The 19,226-nt window shown below is 46.9% G+C and overlaps 1 protein-coding gene across 5 annotated transcripts in view; it reads left to right on the top strand.

Moving 5' to 3' along the window:
* The window catches only part of LOC140913636 (E3 ubiquitin-protein ligase rnf213-alpha-like), a 175,631-nt gene that overhangs the window by 144,097 nt on the left and 12,308 nt on the right, over window positions 1–19,226 (top strand). For all 5 annotated transcript variants that reach the window (XM_073350365.1, XM_073350364.1, XM_073350366.1 and 2 more), the window contains 10 exons: window positions 1,796–1,877; window positions 2,501–2,535; window positions 4,897–4,991; window positions 5,274–5,424; window positions 5,622–5,787; window positions 6,326–6,417; window positions 7,367–7,615; window positions 11,989–12,130; window positions 14,356–14,439; window positions 15,097–15,265. In XM_073350365.1, coding sequence (XP_073206466.1) covers window positions 1,796–1,877; window positions 2,501–2,535; window positions 4,897–4,991; window positions 5,274–5,424; window positions 5,622–5,787; window positions 6,326–6,417; window positions 7,367–7,615; window positions 11,989–12,130; window positions 14,356–14,439; window positions 15,097–15,265 — 1,265 coding nt within the window. The remainder of the gene's footprint in view (window positions 1–1,795; window positions 1,878–2,500; window positions 2,536–4,896; window positions 4,992–5,273; window positions 5,425–5,621; window positions 5,788–6,325; window positions 6,418–7,366; window positions 7,616–11,988; window positions 12,131–14,355; window positions 14,440–15,096; window positions 15,266–19,226) is intronic.

Below are 19,226 nucleotides of genomic sequence, written 5' to 3'. Positions count from 1 at the left end.
TTTCCCAAGTTATGGCACCAAATTCCCAGAGGAAGAATATGGTCTTTGTTTAGGCAGAGAAAGCCACACAGCACAAGGAAATGGAAACCTGTACCTGGGACGAAGGGGGAGAATTTGGCATGAAGCTGGGTTGGCGTAGCACAAACACCCCTTGTGAGAATTGATCTGGCCTAGCCAGCAGCCTGCTTTGGAGGCTGAGCACTTTTACAAGCCCATTTTGCTTTATGATTCCATACCAGTATTTTATTACTCATTCAGTGGGGGATCATTGGGGGATCAGGCACTGGACTAATACTCAGGTTTCCTGGGTTCTTTTCCCACCTCTCCCTGGGTGACTTGGGCAAGTCACTGAACCTTTCTCCTTCTTAGTTTCTCCTCCCACCTCTTGTCTATTTATTTTGTAACTCGTTGAGGCAGGGATTGTCTCATTATATGTCTGTATGGTGCTGGGCACAACAGGACCCCGACCTTGGTCGCTGTGAGTCTGTGCAGCGCCCAGCCCGACAGAACCCTGATCTCAGTCGCTGTGTGTCCGAGCCGTGCCTGGCACAGAATCATAGATTATCAGGGTTGGAAGAGACCTCAGGAGGTCATCTAGTCCAACCCCCTGCTCAAAGCAGGACCAACACCAACTAAATGATCCCAGCCAGGGCTTTGTCAAGCCGGGCCTTAAAAACCTCTAAGGATGGAGATTCCACCACCTCCCTAGGTAACCCATTCCAGTGCTTCACCACCCTCCTAATGAAATAGTGTTTCCTAATATCCAACCTAGACCTCCCCCACTGCAACTTGAGACCATTGTTTCTTGTTCTGTCATCTGCTACCACTGAGAACAGCCAAGCTCCATTCTCTTTGGAACCCCCTTCAGGTAGTTGAAGGCTGCTAGCAAATCCCCCCCTCACTCCAGTTCCCTTAGCCTCTCCTCATAAGTCATGTGCCCCAGTCCCCTAATCATTTTCGTTGCCCTCTGCTGGACTCTCTCCAATTTGTCCACATCCCTTCTGTAGTGGAGGGACCAAAACTGGACACAGTACTCCAGATGTGGCCTCACCAGTGCCGAATAGAGGGGAATAATCACTTCCCTCGATCTGCTGGCAATGCTCCTACTAATACAGCCCAATGTGCCATTAGCCTTCTTGGCAACAAGGGCACTCTGCTGATTCATATCCAGCTTCTCATCCACTGTAATCCCCGGGTCCTTTTCTGCAGAACTGCTGCTTAGCCAGTCGGTCCCCAGCCTGTAGCGGTGCATGGGATTCTTCCTTCCTAAGTGCAGGACTCTGATGGGGGCATGATGGGGCCCTGATCTCAGTCACTGTGTGTCTGTGTGGCACCCGGCACGATGGGGTCCTGATCTCGGTAACTGTATGTCTGTGCAGCGCTTGGTGTAATGAGGTTCTGAGCTTCACTCACTGTGTGTCTGGAAGGTGCCAGGAATCATAGAATCATAGAATATCAGGGTTGGAAGGGACCGCAGGAGGTCATCTAGTCCAACCCCCTGCTCAAAGCAGGACCAATCCCCAATTAAATCATCCCAGCCAGGGCTTTGTCAAGCCTGACCTTAAAAACTTCTAAGGAAGGAGATTCTACCACCTCCCTAGGTAACGCATTCCAGTGTTTCACCACCCTCCTAGTGAAAAAGCTTTTCCTAATATCCAACCTAAACCTCCCCCACTGCAACTTGAACAAAACCTTATATCTCCCAAGTCTCCATCCAGCGCTCTATCCACATACTCTTCCTTCCACTCTGCCCCAGTGCTGTAGTAAAGGTGTCCAACTGTGGTTTGTTTACAAGGGGACCTACCTTCCGACCATGCCGGGCGACCTTCTCTTTGATGTGATGAATTGGAAAAACGTTGGCTTTACAAAGATGTGGAGTAAGTCTCAGAAAAACTTTATATTAATATTTTTTCTTACTGCTTTTAAGTGCACCACTGTTGTAATACCAGGTGTGCTTGCCAGGAGGCAGCCATTCCGCTTAACCCAAATGGTGCCTACATACAGAGAGGTTCCTGTGCCAGCTCCTTTCCAAGCCCCCGGGGGGAGGTGTGGCTGGGAAAAATGCGGCATGACTGGGACACAGCTGAGACCAGCTGATCCCTGCTTGGCAGAAAAGTACCCTGAGGCTATAGGAAGCTGGTCTTAAATTAGAGCAAGGTTAAAGATGGGTCTGGCAGCCGTGGTGCAAGGGATGGGTAAAGGCTGCTGAAAACAGCGACTGCATTTCAGACGGACCAGAAATCTGGTTTAGAATGTTGGTTCACAAGGTCATTTTTTACAGAAGCAGGAAATTTGGGACCAGGTCCCTGGCTGGTGTCAGTTGGCCATTGCTCCGTTGGAGTCAGTGAGCCAGATTCCCAGCTGAGGAGAATCGGTTGTCGCTCCATTGGAGTCAGTGGGGCTGTGCTGATCCACCAGCTGAGGTTCTGGTGCATTCTCATTACTGTTGTTTTTGTGACTGTACCAGTAGCTGACTGGTCTGATTCTCTCTCTCACACAGGATGCCGATGCGGGCAGCACTGGCCCATTCGAGCTGTAAGTGTCTCTTCGTAGCTGTTGTTTGTTGGGGGTGTATCTTCAGCCTCGTGCTGCGTCTCTGTGTCTCTGGGATGTACGTGTAGGATTTCTTGGGACAGGGCTACTTGCCATTGACACAAGGATCCAGAGGCCCAAGCTGACTCCTAACCTGATCTCCCTACTTAAAAACATGCACTTAAATTGCACCTAAATCTTCACGTTAGGGCTGACGTAGTGTCTGGGCTTGAGCTTTTCACTGCTGTGCATCCCCAAGCTAGTCTCCTGTGATTCGAGAGTATCCTATCCGGAGCTGTATCCACATGTAGCCCCTTCCTGGGGCACCCCTGTAAGGGTGGTAGAGCCCCTGGGTGGGGGCTGAACCTGCCTCCTCCAGAGCTAAGAGCACAAGTCTTTCCTGCCTGAGCCGAAAGACCCATCTCTCTTAGCCCAGGCTGTAGCAGGCTCATCAACCTCTATGTACGGCCCAGCCATCGCTAGAGCTGGGCAGGGCCCCACACTGGTAAGCGTGGGCTACATGTGTAGATGGGTCTGTGGAGACAGTTACTGAAGATAAAGTGTTCCATGGCATGGCCTATAAGAGCAAAACATGTGGTATTTGTAAAGTTAGTTGCTTTTGCCCTGAAAATGCCTTAGGCTCAGATTCACAAAGGGGTTGGACGTTGTGACGCTGCACGTGGCAACACCTAACTTTTAGTCGCTTAGAAAAGCGCTGGAGCAGCAGTGGGATCCACAGAGCCCGAGTTAGGCACCCAGCTCCCTGTACAATGCCTGGGCAGAGACAGGCACCGGACAGTGTGACACACCAAGCCAGCATGCCAGGCGAGGAGCTGCGTAAGCCAGCCAGTGGGAGATGCTGATCAGTGGGGTATGTGCTAAGCCCTTCCCCACTCCTTGGTCCAGGCTGCAGGGAAGCACCTAGCTCTGCTCAGTGATCCAAAGGGGCGTAGGCACCTAAGTCATTTCTGTGTCACTCTGCACAAAGATTGAGATTTTCACTGCTGTACATTCAAGCTACTTTCCTGTGACACTAGAGTTTCATCATATCCAAAGCTGCATCTGTATGAAGCCTGTGTCACTCCACACAAAACAACCGGAGGAGGAGGAGGAGGAGGTAGTGGTGGTGAGAAGGAGTCTGCAGTCCGGTGATTAGGGAGGTGGAGGACCAGTCCCCTTGTTCCAATGACTCATTGTTTAGCCTCAGCGGAACAGCATCACAAGGAGAGATTGAGGAAGCCCCATCAGAATTTCCCATAGCTCAGTGTCTACGGCTCCCTTCTGGGAGGTGGGAGCCCCTAGTTTAAATCCTTTGGGCCAAGGGAGTATTTAAACCTGGATTTCCTGGGGTGAGTGCTCTAACCACTGGCCTGAAAGGTATGAAGGATCCTCCTCCTCTGGCTAGGTTTTCAACGGGCTCCTTTTCCTGTCTTCCCCCAGTTCATGGGTTGCTCTGGAGCTGAGGCAAGAGATCAGTATTTGGACACCAAGAGTGGGGCAGCAGTGCACATGCCCAGAGGCAGAAGCCTTAGCACTGAGGGAACTTGTACCCTGAAAACAGAGGCGTGGAGTGAGTGTAGATGTCTACAGGGTTAGTTGGTAGCTGAGCAGGAGTTTTGGGGCTCACAGTGATGCCTGAAATTGGGACTTAGCCACAAAGTACCCTGGTGGATCTGGGCCTTCCCAAGTGCAGGTCTGAGTACCCTGCACCTAATCCTCCTCCTCTGTTCTAGCAACATGGTTTTCAACAGTGACCGATCTGGTTTTGCCTTGCCACTAGCAGTCATGCTCATTCTGCGTACATTTGGTGAGACCACAGCTGTATACACTCAAAGGGAGCTGCCCCCTCCCCCCCGAATTTCAGTGTGTTTGGGGAGCCTGGGGGCTTGTCTACGTGTCCATTTGTGTGTGCGGCAAGCCGGGGTGTGAACTACAGCACACTGTCCTGCACATTGTCACTGTGTGGACGCTGCTGCCTCTTGTGCACTAAAAGTTCCGTCTTGCACTTGGATGTCCTGCTGATTCACTAGCATGTGCTGGAGCAGGTGCCATGCAGACAGTTGGTGCGTGTACATTCACACCCCAACCTCCCGTGCACTGAGGGGCTGTGTAGACAAGCCCTAACTCCACTAGGCTAGTCTGAGAAACATGATCCTACACACAAAGCCAGTATATTGCACACTCACTGTCTTTCCTGTTCACTGTTTTGAACATTTCTGCCTCCAGTGGTTTGTGCAACGTCTGTTTCTTGCTCCGCTGCAGAGTGATGCTGTCTGGCTAGCAGCTGAGCAATCCATTGTACAATTGTTGCATTGCTGATTCTTTAAAAAATGACTAAAGCTGGCCTTATCCCTGTGACAACAGTGCGGACTGCCCATGGAGATTATGAAATGTGTGTGTGGCTCCGAGGTCGGTGGGACTGATCACAAACCGGTGAAGGGATTTGAGGAAGTAGATGTGTAAGTTTAAAGTCATTGCATGTAATGTAAAAGGAATGAATGAGACTGTGTCAACGTAAACCCACACAGCTGTCTGGGAATTGTCTACTGGGGTGAACTATAGGTGCCAATTTTAGGGGAAATTTCATTGAAAGTTCAAAATTCCAATCATTTTCCCCACCCCAGTGTGACTCCACGGTCACTATAGTTGTGAACTGATTTGGGTGAAACACCAAAAAGTACACGGTTTGGGAGAAAAGTCTGACCTCTGACTGTCAGATAAATTGTGGTTTCTTAATACAGCACGAAGGATAAAACAGAGAGAGGCTACGTGCTGGGGAGTCCGTCCTCACGGAACAATGAGACCGAGAGGGATCTGCCTGCAGCCTCAGTCTCCATCGCCAGAGCACTGCTCCATTCTTCAATGCTACTGGGGACTTTTACCGATAGACAGGTGGGAAAACAAATGCCCCCGGCAAAACATCTGTCTGTCTGTCTGCAGTAACTGATCAGTGTTACACACCACTAACAGGCTATAAATTGTAATGGTAATTTTGTCTGACTTATACATTGCCTTTGTGGAGGTGTCTGTACAATTAAGAGGGGAAATGCTTCCTCAGAGCTAAGCTATGGAAATACTTTGCCTTCTAGTCCATTTTGGAGCTAATGAAAGTGAAGCCCCAGGACGCAGAAAAGTTCTTTTGTGACCACCTTGAAAAAGACATCCAGTTCCTCGCAGAGTCACTAAGTGGAAACATAGACGATGCAACAATGACAGTCCACCTCTTCCTCAGATACATCCTCGACAGCACAGCAGGTAAAGGAACGCCTCGTTTTAGGGGCTGTTATTTTTTCTTTTGTTTTGTTTTTTGCTGCTGTATTTATGACAAATTCAGACTAAAATTAGGTTCAAAATGTTTAACCGAGAGGGGCATGATCCATCAGGACAGCTCATGTAGGGATGAGGTGGATTCCCCAGCACTTGGAGCCTTGACATTAAGAATTGATATTTCTTTCTAAAAGTCTGCTATAGCTCAGACAGAGGTGATGGCCATGGTGTAGAAATCACTGGGTGAGGTTCTATGGCCAGTGTTATGCAGGAGGTAGGACTAGATGATCATAACGCTCTCTTCTGGCCTTACAGTCTATGAATCTATCAATAAACTGATTTTTAACTGGCTAATATTTTAATGTGTTCCTATATCTTATGACTCAAGAATCCAGTTGCCTGGTAACATTGTAATTCATTTCACTATTTTGAACGACAATATTTACTGCAACTCCTCTACTTTAGATCTGCTCGTTATTTTATGTTAAATGATGAAAGCTTACGTGTAATTGTATATTTCTTACAGACACAAACATGACTATTAAATTTATGCATGAAAAAGCAGACAGAGTACAATGGGAAAGCTGCTTAAAAGCCGTAACTCAGTCGTTCTTCCAGGTATGTGAGGACTGGTTTTCTATACATGGTAAATATCACAAATATAACTAGCTGTTTACTCAGGGTAAGAGAGAGAGCCAGAAAAAGCCCACCTGAGACTTCCATGCCACAATATGAAACCAGAAGTCACACAAAACATTTCTAAAATGCCATTTTTTTGCCTCCAAAGAACCCCTTGGTGTTCAGGTGCCACAGTGATGGGCGCGTTATAAGAACCTGATAGAACAACATAGACTATATTAAGCCTAGCTCGCTTTTCCAATGCAAAACTTGTTCATTGTGTTCAGCGTACTAGAGAGGAAAACCCTGTGTGTTTGAGTGTCTACAAACCTGGTATTAAACGGCCTGCCACTCTGTATTTCCAAGAGTTCTGTTGGCATTTCATTATTATTAATTATTATTATTATTATTATTATTATCATCACAGTAGGGCCTGTTGGCTTAAACAAAGATCAGGGCCCCATTTTGCCAGGCAATTCACAGACACACACAAAGAGTCTCTTTGTGCTGGGCATGGGGGCCAGGGAGCCATGGCCCTCCGACTTTTTACCAGCAATAAGGGCGAGCAACAGTGGGGAGGGGGAGGAGAAGAGCAGGGGTCCAAGTCCTTGGGGAGAAGGGGTTAGGATGGGGCTATGTTTTGGGGGCCGGTGGCCCCCCCACTCCTAGGGAGCTTCCATCATCCCTAGCTGGGTGCTGCACAGACACACAGTGAAAGACAGTCCCTGCCCCAAAGGGCTCACAGTCTAAATGGACAAGGGCAGGATGATTGTCCCTTTTTACAGATGAGAAATGGAGACACAGAGTCATGAAATAGCTTCTCTGAGATCACACAGGGAGTCGGTGGCAGAGCCAAGAATTGAACCCAGATCTCTAGTCTTGTGCCTTAACCCTGAGCTGGCCCCTTTATAACAAGACTCGATTGCTAACTGACATCTCACTTCCACAGGTGCTGGAGCAGAAACTTGCTTCTGCAAAGCAGCAGATCGTAGAGGAGGGAGCTCACAGTTCAAATGTTCTCCTGAAAGTAGCCTATGGCCAGTCCCCGCCTTTCAGCCACCTGCCGAGCTGCTGGCTGATCAACATGCCCTGCATGTGGAGATTTGAACAGAGGATGACACTCCAACGCCTGACCCATCTGGTGCAACAAGAAAATGGAGCAGACCAGTTCCCTGTGCTCCTGGAACTACTGTCCAAGGTGCTCTGGGATGATTTGAACTAATGTGTACACACAAACGGCACATGCGTTAGAACAGCAAACACACACACACGCACAGATGTGAATACATTGTAACCCTTTTTCAGCCCAACAGGCTAGTCAAAGTTTGGGGCCTTGTGGATGTTCCAGTTGGAAGTAGAAATTGATGGAGTCTGGTATTTTCTTTACTGCAGTTTTGTTCATTTACAAAGAATATACAAAGTCCTGTCTCTCTGAACACAGGGGGAATCAACTAGCAGGAAACAGCTTTTGTTGCTCACAGGACCAGGAGCAATCTTAGAGCCTGCACCTGACCTCTTCCCAGGTTTCTGCCACTGGCTTGCAGCTGCTCCCTCCTTCTCTGTCTGTTCTTGTCTGTTTCTGTGAGCTCGTCTACACTACAATGCTGTGCCGCTGTAGCACTTCAGTATAGATGCGCCCGACGTCAACAGGAGGCCCTCTGTGATCTCTCTTCCCACAAACAAACACAGCTACCCAAAATAATACTCAGTCAAAAGCTCCTGGGCCGGTTCACACATGTCTTTTGTCTTAGCTGGAGCTTTTACTTACAGTTATGTTAACTGAAGGGTGAGTTCACACCTATCAATCTCAGTAGGGTTTTAACTCCGCCCGTAATAAGGTTTCACCCAGCTCATAACAATACTCATTTATAAAGTTAGAGTAATAGGAACATTAGGACTAGAAGGGAGCTCATAGATTCCAAGGCCAGAAGGGACCATCTAGTTTGACCTCCTGTCTAACATAGGCAAAAAACTGCCCCCAAAATAATTCCTAGAGCAGAGCTTTTAGAAAGACATCCAATCTTGATTTTAAAGTGGTCAGTGATCGAGACTCCCCCATGACCCTTGGTAAATTATTCCAATGGTTAATTACTCTCATTGTTAAAAATATACTCCCGGGTCATCGTGTCCAGTCCCCTGCTGTTGTTCATCATAGAAACTTCTTCATAGCTTATCAATGATGAGATAACTGGCTCTGTGGATATGGGGAAAGCAGTGGACGTGATATACCTTGACTTTAGCAAAGCTTTTGATATGGTCTTCCACAGTATTCTTGCCAGCAAGTTAAAAAAGAATGTATTGGATGAATGGACTATAAGATGGATAGAAAGCTGGCTAGATTGTTGGGCTCAACGGGCAGTGATCAACGGCTCGATGTCTAGTTGGCAGCCGGTATCAAGTGGAGTGCCCAAGTGTCGGTCCTGGGGCTGGTTTTTTTTCAGCATCTTTATTAATGATCTGGATGATGGAATGAATTGCACCCTCAGCAAGTTTGCAGATGACACTAAGCTGGGGGCAAGTATCAGAGGGGTAGCTGTGTTAGTCTGTATCCGTAAAAACAACGAGGAGTCCAGTGGCACCTTAAAGACTAACGCATTTATTTGGGAATAAGCTTTCCTGGGCAAAAAGCCCCCTTCATCAGACGCATGGAGTGGAAATTACAGATACAGGCACGAATATACAGGAACATGAAAAGAAGGGAGTTACCTTACAAGTGCAGAACCAGTGTTGACAAGGCCAGTTCAGTCGGGGTGGATGTGGCCCACTCCCAATAGTTGACGAGGAAGTGTCAATACAAAGAGAGGGAAAATTGCTTCTGAAGTGAGCCAGCCACTCCCAGTCCGTATTCAAGCCCAAATTAATGGTGTTAAGTTTGCAAATGATTTGCAGCCTGCAGTTTCTTTGAAGTTTGTTTTTGATGTTTTTTTGTTGAAGGATGGCTACTTTTAAATCTGTTACTGAGTGTCCAGGGAGATTGAAGTGTTCTCCTACTGGCTTTTGTATGTTACCATTCCTGATGTCTGATTTGTGTCCATTTATTCTTTAAGGTAGAGACTGTCCAGTTTGGCCAGTGTACGTGGCAGAGGGGCATTGCTGGCACATGATGGCATCTATCACATTGGTAGATGTGCAGGTGAATGAGCCCCTGTTGGTGTGGCTGATGTGGTTGGGTCCTATGATGGTATAGTCTTTAAGGTGCCACCGGACTTCTTGTTGTTTAAGCTGGAGAGAGAGGTAGCTGGAGGGTAGGGATAGGGTCCAGAGTGACCCAGACAAATTGGAGGAGTGGGCCAAAAGAAATCTGATGGGGTTCAATAAGGACAAGTGCAGAGTCCTGCACTTAGGACGGAAGAATCCCATGCACCGCTACAGGCTGGGGACCAACTGGCTAAGCAGCAGTTCTTCAGAAAAGGACCTGGGGATTACAGTGGATGAGAAGACAGATATGAGTCAACAGTATGCCCTTGTTGCCAAGAAGGCTAATGGCATATTGGGCTGCATTAGTAGGAGCATTGCCAGCAGATCAAGGGAAGTGATTATTCCCCTCTATTCGGCATGGTGAGGCCACATCTGGAGTACTGCATCCAGTTTTGGGCCCCCCACTACACAAAGCATGTGGACAAATTGAAAAGAGTCCAGCGGAGAGCAATGAGAATGATCAGGGGGCAGGGGCACAGACTTACGAGGAGAGGCTAAGGGAACTGAGCTTATTTAGTCTGCAGAAGAGAAGAGTGAGGGGGGATTTGCTAGCAGTCTTCAACTACCTGAAGGGAGGTTCCAAAGAGGATGGAGCTTGACTCTTCTCAGTGGTGGCAGATGACAGAACAAGGAGCAATGGTCTCAAGTTGCAGTGGGGAAGGTCTAGGTTGGATATTAGGAAACACTATTTCACTAGGAGGGTGGTGAAGCACTGGAATGAGTTACCTAGGGAGGTGGTGGAATCTCCATCCTTAGAGGTTTTAAAGGCCCGCCTTGACAAAGCCCTGGTTGGGATTATTTAGTTGGTGTTTGTTCTGCTTTGAGCAGAGGGTTGGACTAGATAGCCTCCTGAGGTCTCTTCCAACCCTAATCTTCTATTATTCTATGAAACTCCATCTTAAAACCCAGTTAGTGTTGGGCTCCACTCCTTCTGGGAGGTTGTTCCAGACCCTCCCTCCTCTGACGGTTTCCAGCCTACATTTATTCTTGGCCAGTTTATCTCCATTTGTTCTTGTGCCAACATTGTCCTTCAGCTTCAGTAGCTCTTCTCCCTCCCTGGCATTCGCCCCCCTGAACTCATTGTTCCACCGTAATGAAGCGATATTCCAGGTAAAAGAAAAAATCTAGTATTTGTCGATTTTGAGGCCAGAAGGGGCTGTTATAATTGTCTATAGTCTGGCCTCCTGTGTAACCCAGGCCAGAGACCCTCACCCAGTGTTTTCTGGGTGACCTAGAATGGATATTTTAGAAAGAGACTGAGGTCTTGATTTAAAGACAGGAGATAATTATGCTAGGTTTCCCATCATGTCTGTATTTAAACATGAACATACAGGTTTAAATTATGCCCGTAAATTATGCACTGACCAACGTGCAAGTGAGTCATGTGACAATGGCTGTTTTCTTCACACACTGAACAAGGAACTTTATTAGAATAAAAGGTTTCAGAGTAGCAGCCGTGTTAGTCTGTATTCACAAAAAGAACAGGAGGACTTGTGGCACCTTAGAGACTAACCAATTTATTTGAGCATAAGCTTTCATGAGCTACAGCTCACTTCATCGGATGCATTCAGTGGAAAATACAGTGAGGAGATTTATATAAACACCCATTTTTTCATGTTCTGTGTGATCATACACACTCACTTACGATGAGCTATTACCAGCATAAAGAATACTAGAATAAAGAAACTCACAGTTTCCCTGTAGCCCGCTGTCTCTCTCTAATCCTAATGTTCTTTGTCCAGACTAGGAAAAAACCTAGTGTAGGCAGGTTTCACATGTCTTATGAACAGCACTTAATACATTTTAGCTGACTCTAAAAAACCACCATTTTTTCCTACTTTAAACTCCTCCCCTTCTAACAGGCTTCCTGCTACACATGTAAAGAAATAGGACAGCTATCCTCACAAGGGGGTTAATTTACACCATTATGTTTACACCTCTTAATCTGGCCCAAAGAAACAAGGCAGGTGTGATCTGCTACTTCCATTCCAGTCAGGCAGCTTTATTTGATTGCAGTGCTTGCCTATGGACAATTTTGAGTTTGTATTACAACAGGTGTACTAGCAATGACCAGTATGAAACGCCAGGGGGTTGGCAGGTAGCAGGATCTTTGTATAGCTTTCCTAGGGTCCAATAGAGAACTGTAGGGGTAAAGTAGGTTACTATTAAAAAGTCCAAAGGGGCTTTGAGCCAGATGGACTGGTCCCCGCCTGCTGTTTTGCACTGCTCCAGTAATGCAAAGCAGCCAGATACCCACATAACCATGAAGTTTGCAGGAACATCAAAACCACACGACGCCCTTCCCAGTAACCTCTTTTCTCTCCCACTGAACACAGACATCACGTTAAAGAGGTGGCTACTTTTCTCTTACAGCACCAGCACATCCGACACGTGCAGCACCTGCCCGAAATTCTCGCTCTGCAGTGCTCTCTGATCCACTTTTTCCAAAACGGCGATATCCATGAAGGTGAAAGGCTTTCTGTGAGAAAGTTCTTGGAACGGGATGACCTCTCAGGTACACGTCATACTTCTAGGGTTATGGTACCAAATCCACCCTTGGAACAGTTGTGTTGGAGTCAGTGGGGCCAAATCTCCAGCTGGTGTGAATCATTACTGTGCGCTGGCCCTATAAACCTGTGGAGTCCTCAGTGCTGCAGGGATCTTCTTGTGGCTTTAGGGCAGCTTTGCATTGTGGGGACAACCTCTGTCAGCCTCAATGCGCCCAAGAATCTGTATGACCCTATTTCTTGAGCATCCATAAAGAACCCAAGGAACTTCATGGCTGAGCTAGGCATGGTCTCTGTACAAGGGATAATACTGACATGCCTGGGGCTTGAGCCAGACAGTGTAGAGATCAAGGGAAAAACTCCCATTTGCTGCAGTGGGCTTTGGAGCAGGATCAAAGAGAACACCTGCAGTTCTGCAATTATTTGCAAATTATAAACACCAGTCAAAGAAGCCAATGAGAGCAATCAATCAAAATGCTAAGAGCCACTGGCTTTCCATAAGACGGTGGGCAGGTCCACAGTACAGACATTTGACAGCATGGCCAGGCTGGTCAGGTGTGATGAGGTGCAATTTTGTGATTGATGGAGCTTGATGGCAAAAGCTCCTAGTGCAGAGACAGTTCTACCAGCTGCACTGTGCTTTTGCCAGGACCACTTATTTTGCTCAGGGAGGCAGGAATAAGCCAAACCGGCAAAAGTGCTTTGGCTGCTGTACGCGGTGTCCACACTAGGAGCGCTTTGCTGGAACAGGATACTGGTATAGCCACGCCGGCAAAGTGCTCCAAGTGTAGACCTGGCCTTGATCTTCTCAGGGCTAGATCCGCAAAGGGGACTTAAAGTCAGCATTGCAATGCCTGACAGCTACACACCAGGCTGCTTAAGGGAATCCACAGCTTAATACTTACCCTGATTGGGCCAGAGAGAGAACGGCTTTGTAGCCTGGTGATTAGGTTACCCACCTGGGAGAGCCCGGCTCCAGTCCCCCTGCTCCAGCTAATATTTAAGTAGTTTATACAAAGTGAAGCAGGTTCAACAGGAGAGATTGAGAGGATGCTAGCCCAGAATACCCAATAGTCCAGTGGTTAGGTCACTCACTTGCAATCCTAGGGACCCTGGGTTCTAGTCCCAGCTCTAAGTAAGATAGATGGGGGTTTTCCAGGGAGAGTGCTCTAACCACTGATACAAGGGCACCATCACTACCTCTTCTGTCTCAGCTCTGTCTTGAAAGCAGGCCTCTGAGAATGCTTACTGGGTTGGGCTTCTGCAGATGAGATAGGTGGAGAGATGTCTAGTTCATAGACTCATAGAAATGTAGGGCTGGAAGGGACCTCGAGACGTCGTCAAGTCCAGGATCGAGTAAACCTAGATTATTTCTGACAGGTGTTTGTCCAGCATGTTCCTAAAAAAACCCCACCCCAATAATGGAGATTTTACAACCTCCCTTGGAAGCCTATTCCAGAATGTATGGAATGTGTAACCTAAATCTCCCTTGCTGCAGATTAAACCCATTACTTCTTGTCCTGTCTTCATGGAGAACACTCGATCTCTGTCCTCTTTATAACGGCCCCTAACATATCTGGAGACTGTTATCGGGTCCCCCCCTTCAGTCTTCTTTTCTCATGTCTAAACATGCCCAGGTTCCTCCTAGGTCAGGTTCTCTAAACCTTTTATCATTTCTGTTGCTCCCCTCTGGACTCGCTCCAGTTTGTCCACATCTTCGCTCATGTGTGGTGCCCAGAACTGGACACAGTATCCAGCTGAGGCCTCCGCAGTGCCGAGTGGATCGGTGACCTCCCATGAACCCTGCTGGGGCTTGGGTGGCGTCAGGATTTTGAAGGTTGTGTACATGCCGCCTAGCAGACATTTAGGCACCTAGCGGACTTTACCAGTGGGAGTTTAAGCAACTGCAGAGTTAAGTGGCAGCTGAGTGGTGATTTTAAATATCTAAATTTTGGCTTCAGGTGCACAAAATGACAATTAGGTGCCTAAATCCCTTTGTGGATCTAGCCTTCAGTGCCTAAATCTCTCAAAAATCAATGTCAGGCTCCCAAAAAACATAGGCACTTTTCAAAATGTTACCTCATACCTGTTGGTAAATCTTTTTTAATGTTGCAAGGTATGTTAACATTTCAATTAGTCTTTTTACTATGAGAAGTATTTTTGCAAGAGGGAAACTGTTTCTTTTTCCTGGAAAACATATGTTGATAAATGCCATGTTCTCTTCCAACTTCAGATGATCAGCGTTTGACTTTCAAAAGAGCCATACAAACTGTTCGGAAAGTCTGGAGCAATATAAGATCAAGCCTCAGAAGCTCAGGTATTTTGACTTTCATGGTATTTTACTTTCCTTTACTCTACTTTACTTTCCTTACTCTACTTTCTAGATATTTTTCTATCATGTAACAAACAAACGATTCAGTTGTGAAGCTGAGTATGAGTCTACTCCAGAGTAATTACCAAGTATTCCCTGACACGCAGCTGGTCCCAAATTACCCCCTATCCTGCAAAGACATGAACATCCTTAACATACTCTGAGTGGTTCCACTGACTTCACTGGGGCTACTCGAAATGTCTAAAGCTCAGCATGGATGTAAATCTTTGCAGGGTTGGTGAGGAAGGGAGCTGCGTACTGAAAGGGCAGTGATAGTCAGGTTGCCCAGTTGTGTAAGCTAACTGAGCATTTTTGCATATGGAAATTGCTAGCTAGAAGTGGGGGTGACTTTTAATTTTTTTCTAACTGTTGCAAGTTTTTCACAACTTATTTTTTCATAAAACACTTGCTGGGTTTTTTTCCAGCCAGTTGGTTGAATTTTGTTTATTTATTTAGATTCAGTTTGAAATTTTGACAAAAAGACGGCATGGAAAATGTGGAGAATAATTTTGTGAAAACCATTTTCTTTCTCCCCTGCCACTTGATCCCCTGGTTCCTGTGATTCCGTGCACACAGTGTGAAAGATTCTTTGCTTTGTTACAGAAATCAATATCCCTGAGGAACTGTGGTGCAAGGAGATCAACGCTGACACTGCCATACTGGACCTCCTGCCAACCACTCCATCCATAACTTCCATTGTTACGAGGTTCTTAATACAGCTCCAGAACAGCTGCATTGACACCGCTGCTCAACTCACTAAGGAAAAGCAAAGGTATCTTTCAATCCTCGCCCCTAGAGGTGAACCACTCTGACTAGGTAACTTTAGTTACCCATAAATCAACTATTCAGCTTAAAACATAGATCCTGAGTCTCATCTCATTTCAGCCATCTGTGTGAGAGCCAGGCCAGACTTCTCCAAGAAGAAAACATAACTCTTGCGACCTTGTGCAATGAGGCAGTTAGGGTGAAGCTGTACCAAGGTGTGCTCAGGTGGCGTGTAAAGTTGATTTGGTCTTATTTTAGTGTCCCAGACAGGGGTGCTGGAACTAGGGGTGCAGGGGGTCCTGTAGCACCCCTGGCTTAAAGTGACAGGTTTCAGAGTAACAGCCGGGTTAGTCTGTATTCGCAAAAAGAAAAGGAGTACTTGTGGCACCTTAGAGACTAACCAATTTGCACCTTAGAGACTAACCAATTTATTTGAGCATGAGCTTTCGTGAGCTACAAAAGTGAGCTGTAGCTCACGAAAGCTCATGCTCAAATAAATTGGTTAGTCTCTAAGGTGCCACAAGTACTCCTTTTCTTTTGGCTTAAAGTGGTTTCCATTCTATACAGGGTTTACAGGTTTGTCCAATAGCTTTCAGCACCCAGCACCCTGGTCCCAGACTTACCTTAGGGTAGCTGAGATCCGAATCCAACCCTGACCCTACAGCAATCAAGGGATGACTCCATTCTGACCCCAGGGTAACTTGTCATGTTACTATAAGGACGGACTGAGGAGCACAGCAAGATACTTATGGTCCCAACAGGGAACTGCCTTTTTACAGCCAACCTGGGCATGCCACAGACATTCAGCGGCATATAATCCAGAGTGTGATCGCAGCTGTACCAGTATGAAGATGTTGACAGCAGTGTAGTTTTCCCATAAATTTGGGGTAATAAGTTATAGTGGTGACAGGTATCAGAGGGGTAGCCATGTTAATCTGTATCCACAAAAACAAGGAGGAGTCCAGTGGCACCTTAAAGACTAACAGATTGATTTGGGTATAAACTTATGCCCAAATAAATCTGTTAGTCTTTAAGGTGCCACTGGACTCCAAGTTATAGTAGTGTAAGCGTCTTTATACCAGTGCAGCTGCACCCGGCTAGGGGTTGAACCAATTAATCTATTTAGCAAAAAAAAAAATCTCGCACAACCCAAAAAATAGTTAAACTGGTACAAAATCTATTGGTAGAACACGCTAGCTCAACCGATATACTACAGCTGCAAACGGATATAAGAGCATCCACACAGGGGTTTGCACCAGTGCGACTACATTGATTTTTTAAAACCGATTTCAGCTCAAGGAGCGCTTGATTTCAGTTCAGCTGGTACAACCACAAGAGCAAAACTTCCACTGGCTTTAACAGGGCAGGTTGAAACTCTTAGGGCCATATTCTTAGGGATTTACAACGGTGTTTAGGCACCTGAAGGTGCAAAGAGGCACCTCGTGGGATTTTTCCAAAGTGCCAAGGCAGATTAGGCTCCAAACTCCCATTGTTTTCAATAGTTGCAATGGGAGGTACTATAGGCTAGTGGACACAGAAGACCTGGGTTCTAATCCTGGCTCTGCTGGGGCATGTTGGGTGAGTCCATTGCCTTCCTCTGTGCCTCAGTCTTCCTAACTGTAAAATGGGGATAATGGTACTTAGTTCTAAGAGCTAGAGGTTATTACTTCTTATTATCTGCATCTGTAGGTGCCCAAAGACCGTTGTAAAGCTGACCTTTGATCCTTTAGCTCACACAGCGAAGGTGCTCAGTGCTGGAGATTGCATAGTCTCTCTTTGCTTTCCCCTTGTCTCATCTCTCTGGATGACTGTGCTGCCAACTCACCCTGTTTTACTGCCAGTCTCGCTTCCCTGTCCATTTCTGGCCTTTGTGGCTGTGGGGAAAAGCCTGGAAATGTGGTCCCCAAGTCTGCCAACTCCAGGAGGTGAATAGAAATGCCTCAGAACATAATAGTCTTTAAATCTTAAGCCAGCTGCATGATTGTTGGAGCCCAGCATGTGTGGGGTTGGCCAAACTGACGGGGTGTTGTGCTGTCAGGGTAAACGTCGCGAAGGTTCATGTTCAGAGTTTAAAGACAGAAGGGACTCTTGGATCATCTAGTCTGAGTTCCTGTATAGCACAGGCCATTAGTATCAGCCAGTTACAAGCTCTAAGACCAACAATTTGTGTTTGGCTAAAGTATCTTTCAGAAAGGCATCCCATCTGGACTGGAAGCCACCAAGGGATGGAAAATCCCCCACTTCCCTTGGCAGTTTATCCCAGGGTTAGTCACCTTCACTGTCAACAGTTGGTGCCTTATTTCCAATTTGAATTTCTCAGGCTTCAGCTTCTAGCCATTGGTTTTTGTTCCCTGCTAGATTAAAGAGCCCTTTAGTACCGGTGATTTTCTCTGTGTACAGGTATTAATATAAGCCAAGGGCTTTTTTCACTCAGCAAGCGACACAGCCAGCCAGTGCTGTTTCCGCACGTGGCAAGAACATCAGCCTAGCAGTGCATCATTAAGAGCAGCTTTGGGCTCTTCCTCCACCGACTCCCGTGGAGCTACTGCGCTGATGTGACGGAGAGTAGCGTTTGGCTCACTGTCAGCAGCTCTGCCAAGCATGAAAAAGAACATGAGTCCACCCCCCAGAAATCACAAGATTCCTCAAAAGTCACAAGATTTTTTTAAAATACTGTTATGCTAGAAGGTGCCATCAAGCAGATCTTTGATCTACAGACAATCACAGACTTCCTTAAAGCTGATGACTGTAGGGAGCACCTTTATTTCAGGCTGAATGGAAGGAGCGGTTTACTACCCCTGTGTATAATGATACATGGAAACAATAGAAGACACCACCCCAGGCACTAGGCCACATGTCTAGGTGGCAGCCGGTGTCAAGTGGAGTGCCCCAGGGGACGGTCCTGGGGCCGGTTTTGTTCAATATCTTCATAAATGATCTGGAGGATGGTGTGGATTGCACTCTCAGCAAATTTGCGGATGATACTAAACTGGGAGGAGTGGTAGATACGCTGGAGGGCAGGGATAGGATACAGAGGGACCTAGACAAATTGGAGGATTGGGCCAAAAGAAATCTGATGAGGTTCAATAAGGATAAGTGCAGGGTCCTGCACTTAGGACGGAAGAACCCAATGCACAGCTACAGACTAGGGAACGAATGGCTAGGCAGCAGTTCTGCGGAAAAGGACCTAGGGGTGACAGTGGACGAGAAGCTGGATATGAGCCAGCAGTGTGCCCTTGTTCCCAAGAAGGCCAGTGGCATTTTGGGATGTATAAGTAGGGGCATAGCGAGCAGATCGAGGGACGTGATCGTCCCCCTCTATTCGACATTGGTGAGGCCTCATCTGGAGTACTGTGTCCAGTTTTGGGCCCCACACTTCAAGAAGGATGTGGATAAATTGGAGAGAGTCCAGCGAAGGGCAACAAAAATGATTAGGGGACTGGAACACATGAGTTATGAGGAGAGGCCGAGGGAACTGGGATTGTTTAGTCTGCAGAAGAGAAGAATGAGGGGGGATTTGATAGCTGCTTTCAACTACCTGAGAGGTAGTTCCAGAGAGGATGGTTCTAGACTATTCTCAGTGGTGGAAGAGGACAGGACAAGGAGTAATGGTCTCAAGTTGCAGTGGGGGAGGTTTAGGTTGGATATTAGGAAAAACTTTTTCACTAGGAGGGTGGTGAAACACTGGAATGCGTTGCCTAGGGAGGTGGTGGAATCTCCTTCCTTAGAAGTTTTTAAGGTCAGGCTTGACAAAGCCCTGGCTGGGATGATTTAATTGGGTATGGGTCCTGCTTTTGAGCAGGGGGTTGGACTAGATGACTTCCTGAGGTCCCTTCCAACCCTGATATTCTATGATTCTATGATTCTAAGGCCAATCAGAGAGTAAGCCATGTTGGATGAGGGGTTTCCCTGAGACTGACTGCAAATGTAAAAGGCTAGTGGATTGTTTCTCACACTGTGTGTATGTG

Source organism: Lepidochelys kempii, chromosome 6, assembly GCF_965140265.1.
Source record: "Lepidochelys kempii isolate rLepKem1 chromosome 6, rLepKem1.hap2, whole genome shotgun sequence".
NCBI classification, from domain to species: Eukaryota; Metazoa; Chordata; order Testudines; family Cheloniidae; genus Lepidochelys; species Lepidochelys kempii.
Note: the sequence above shows the minus strand (reverse complement) of the source record. Positions and strands in the feature narration are given on the sequence as shown.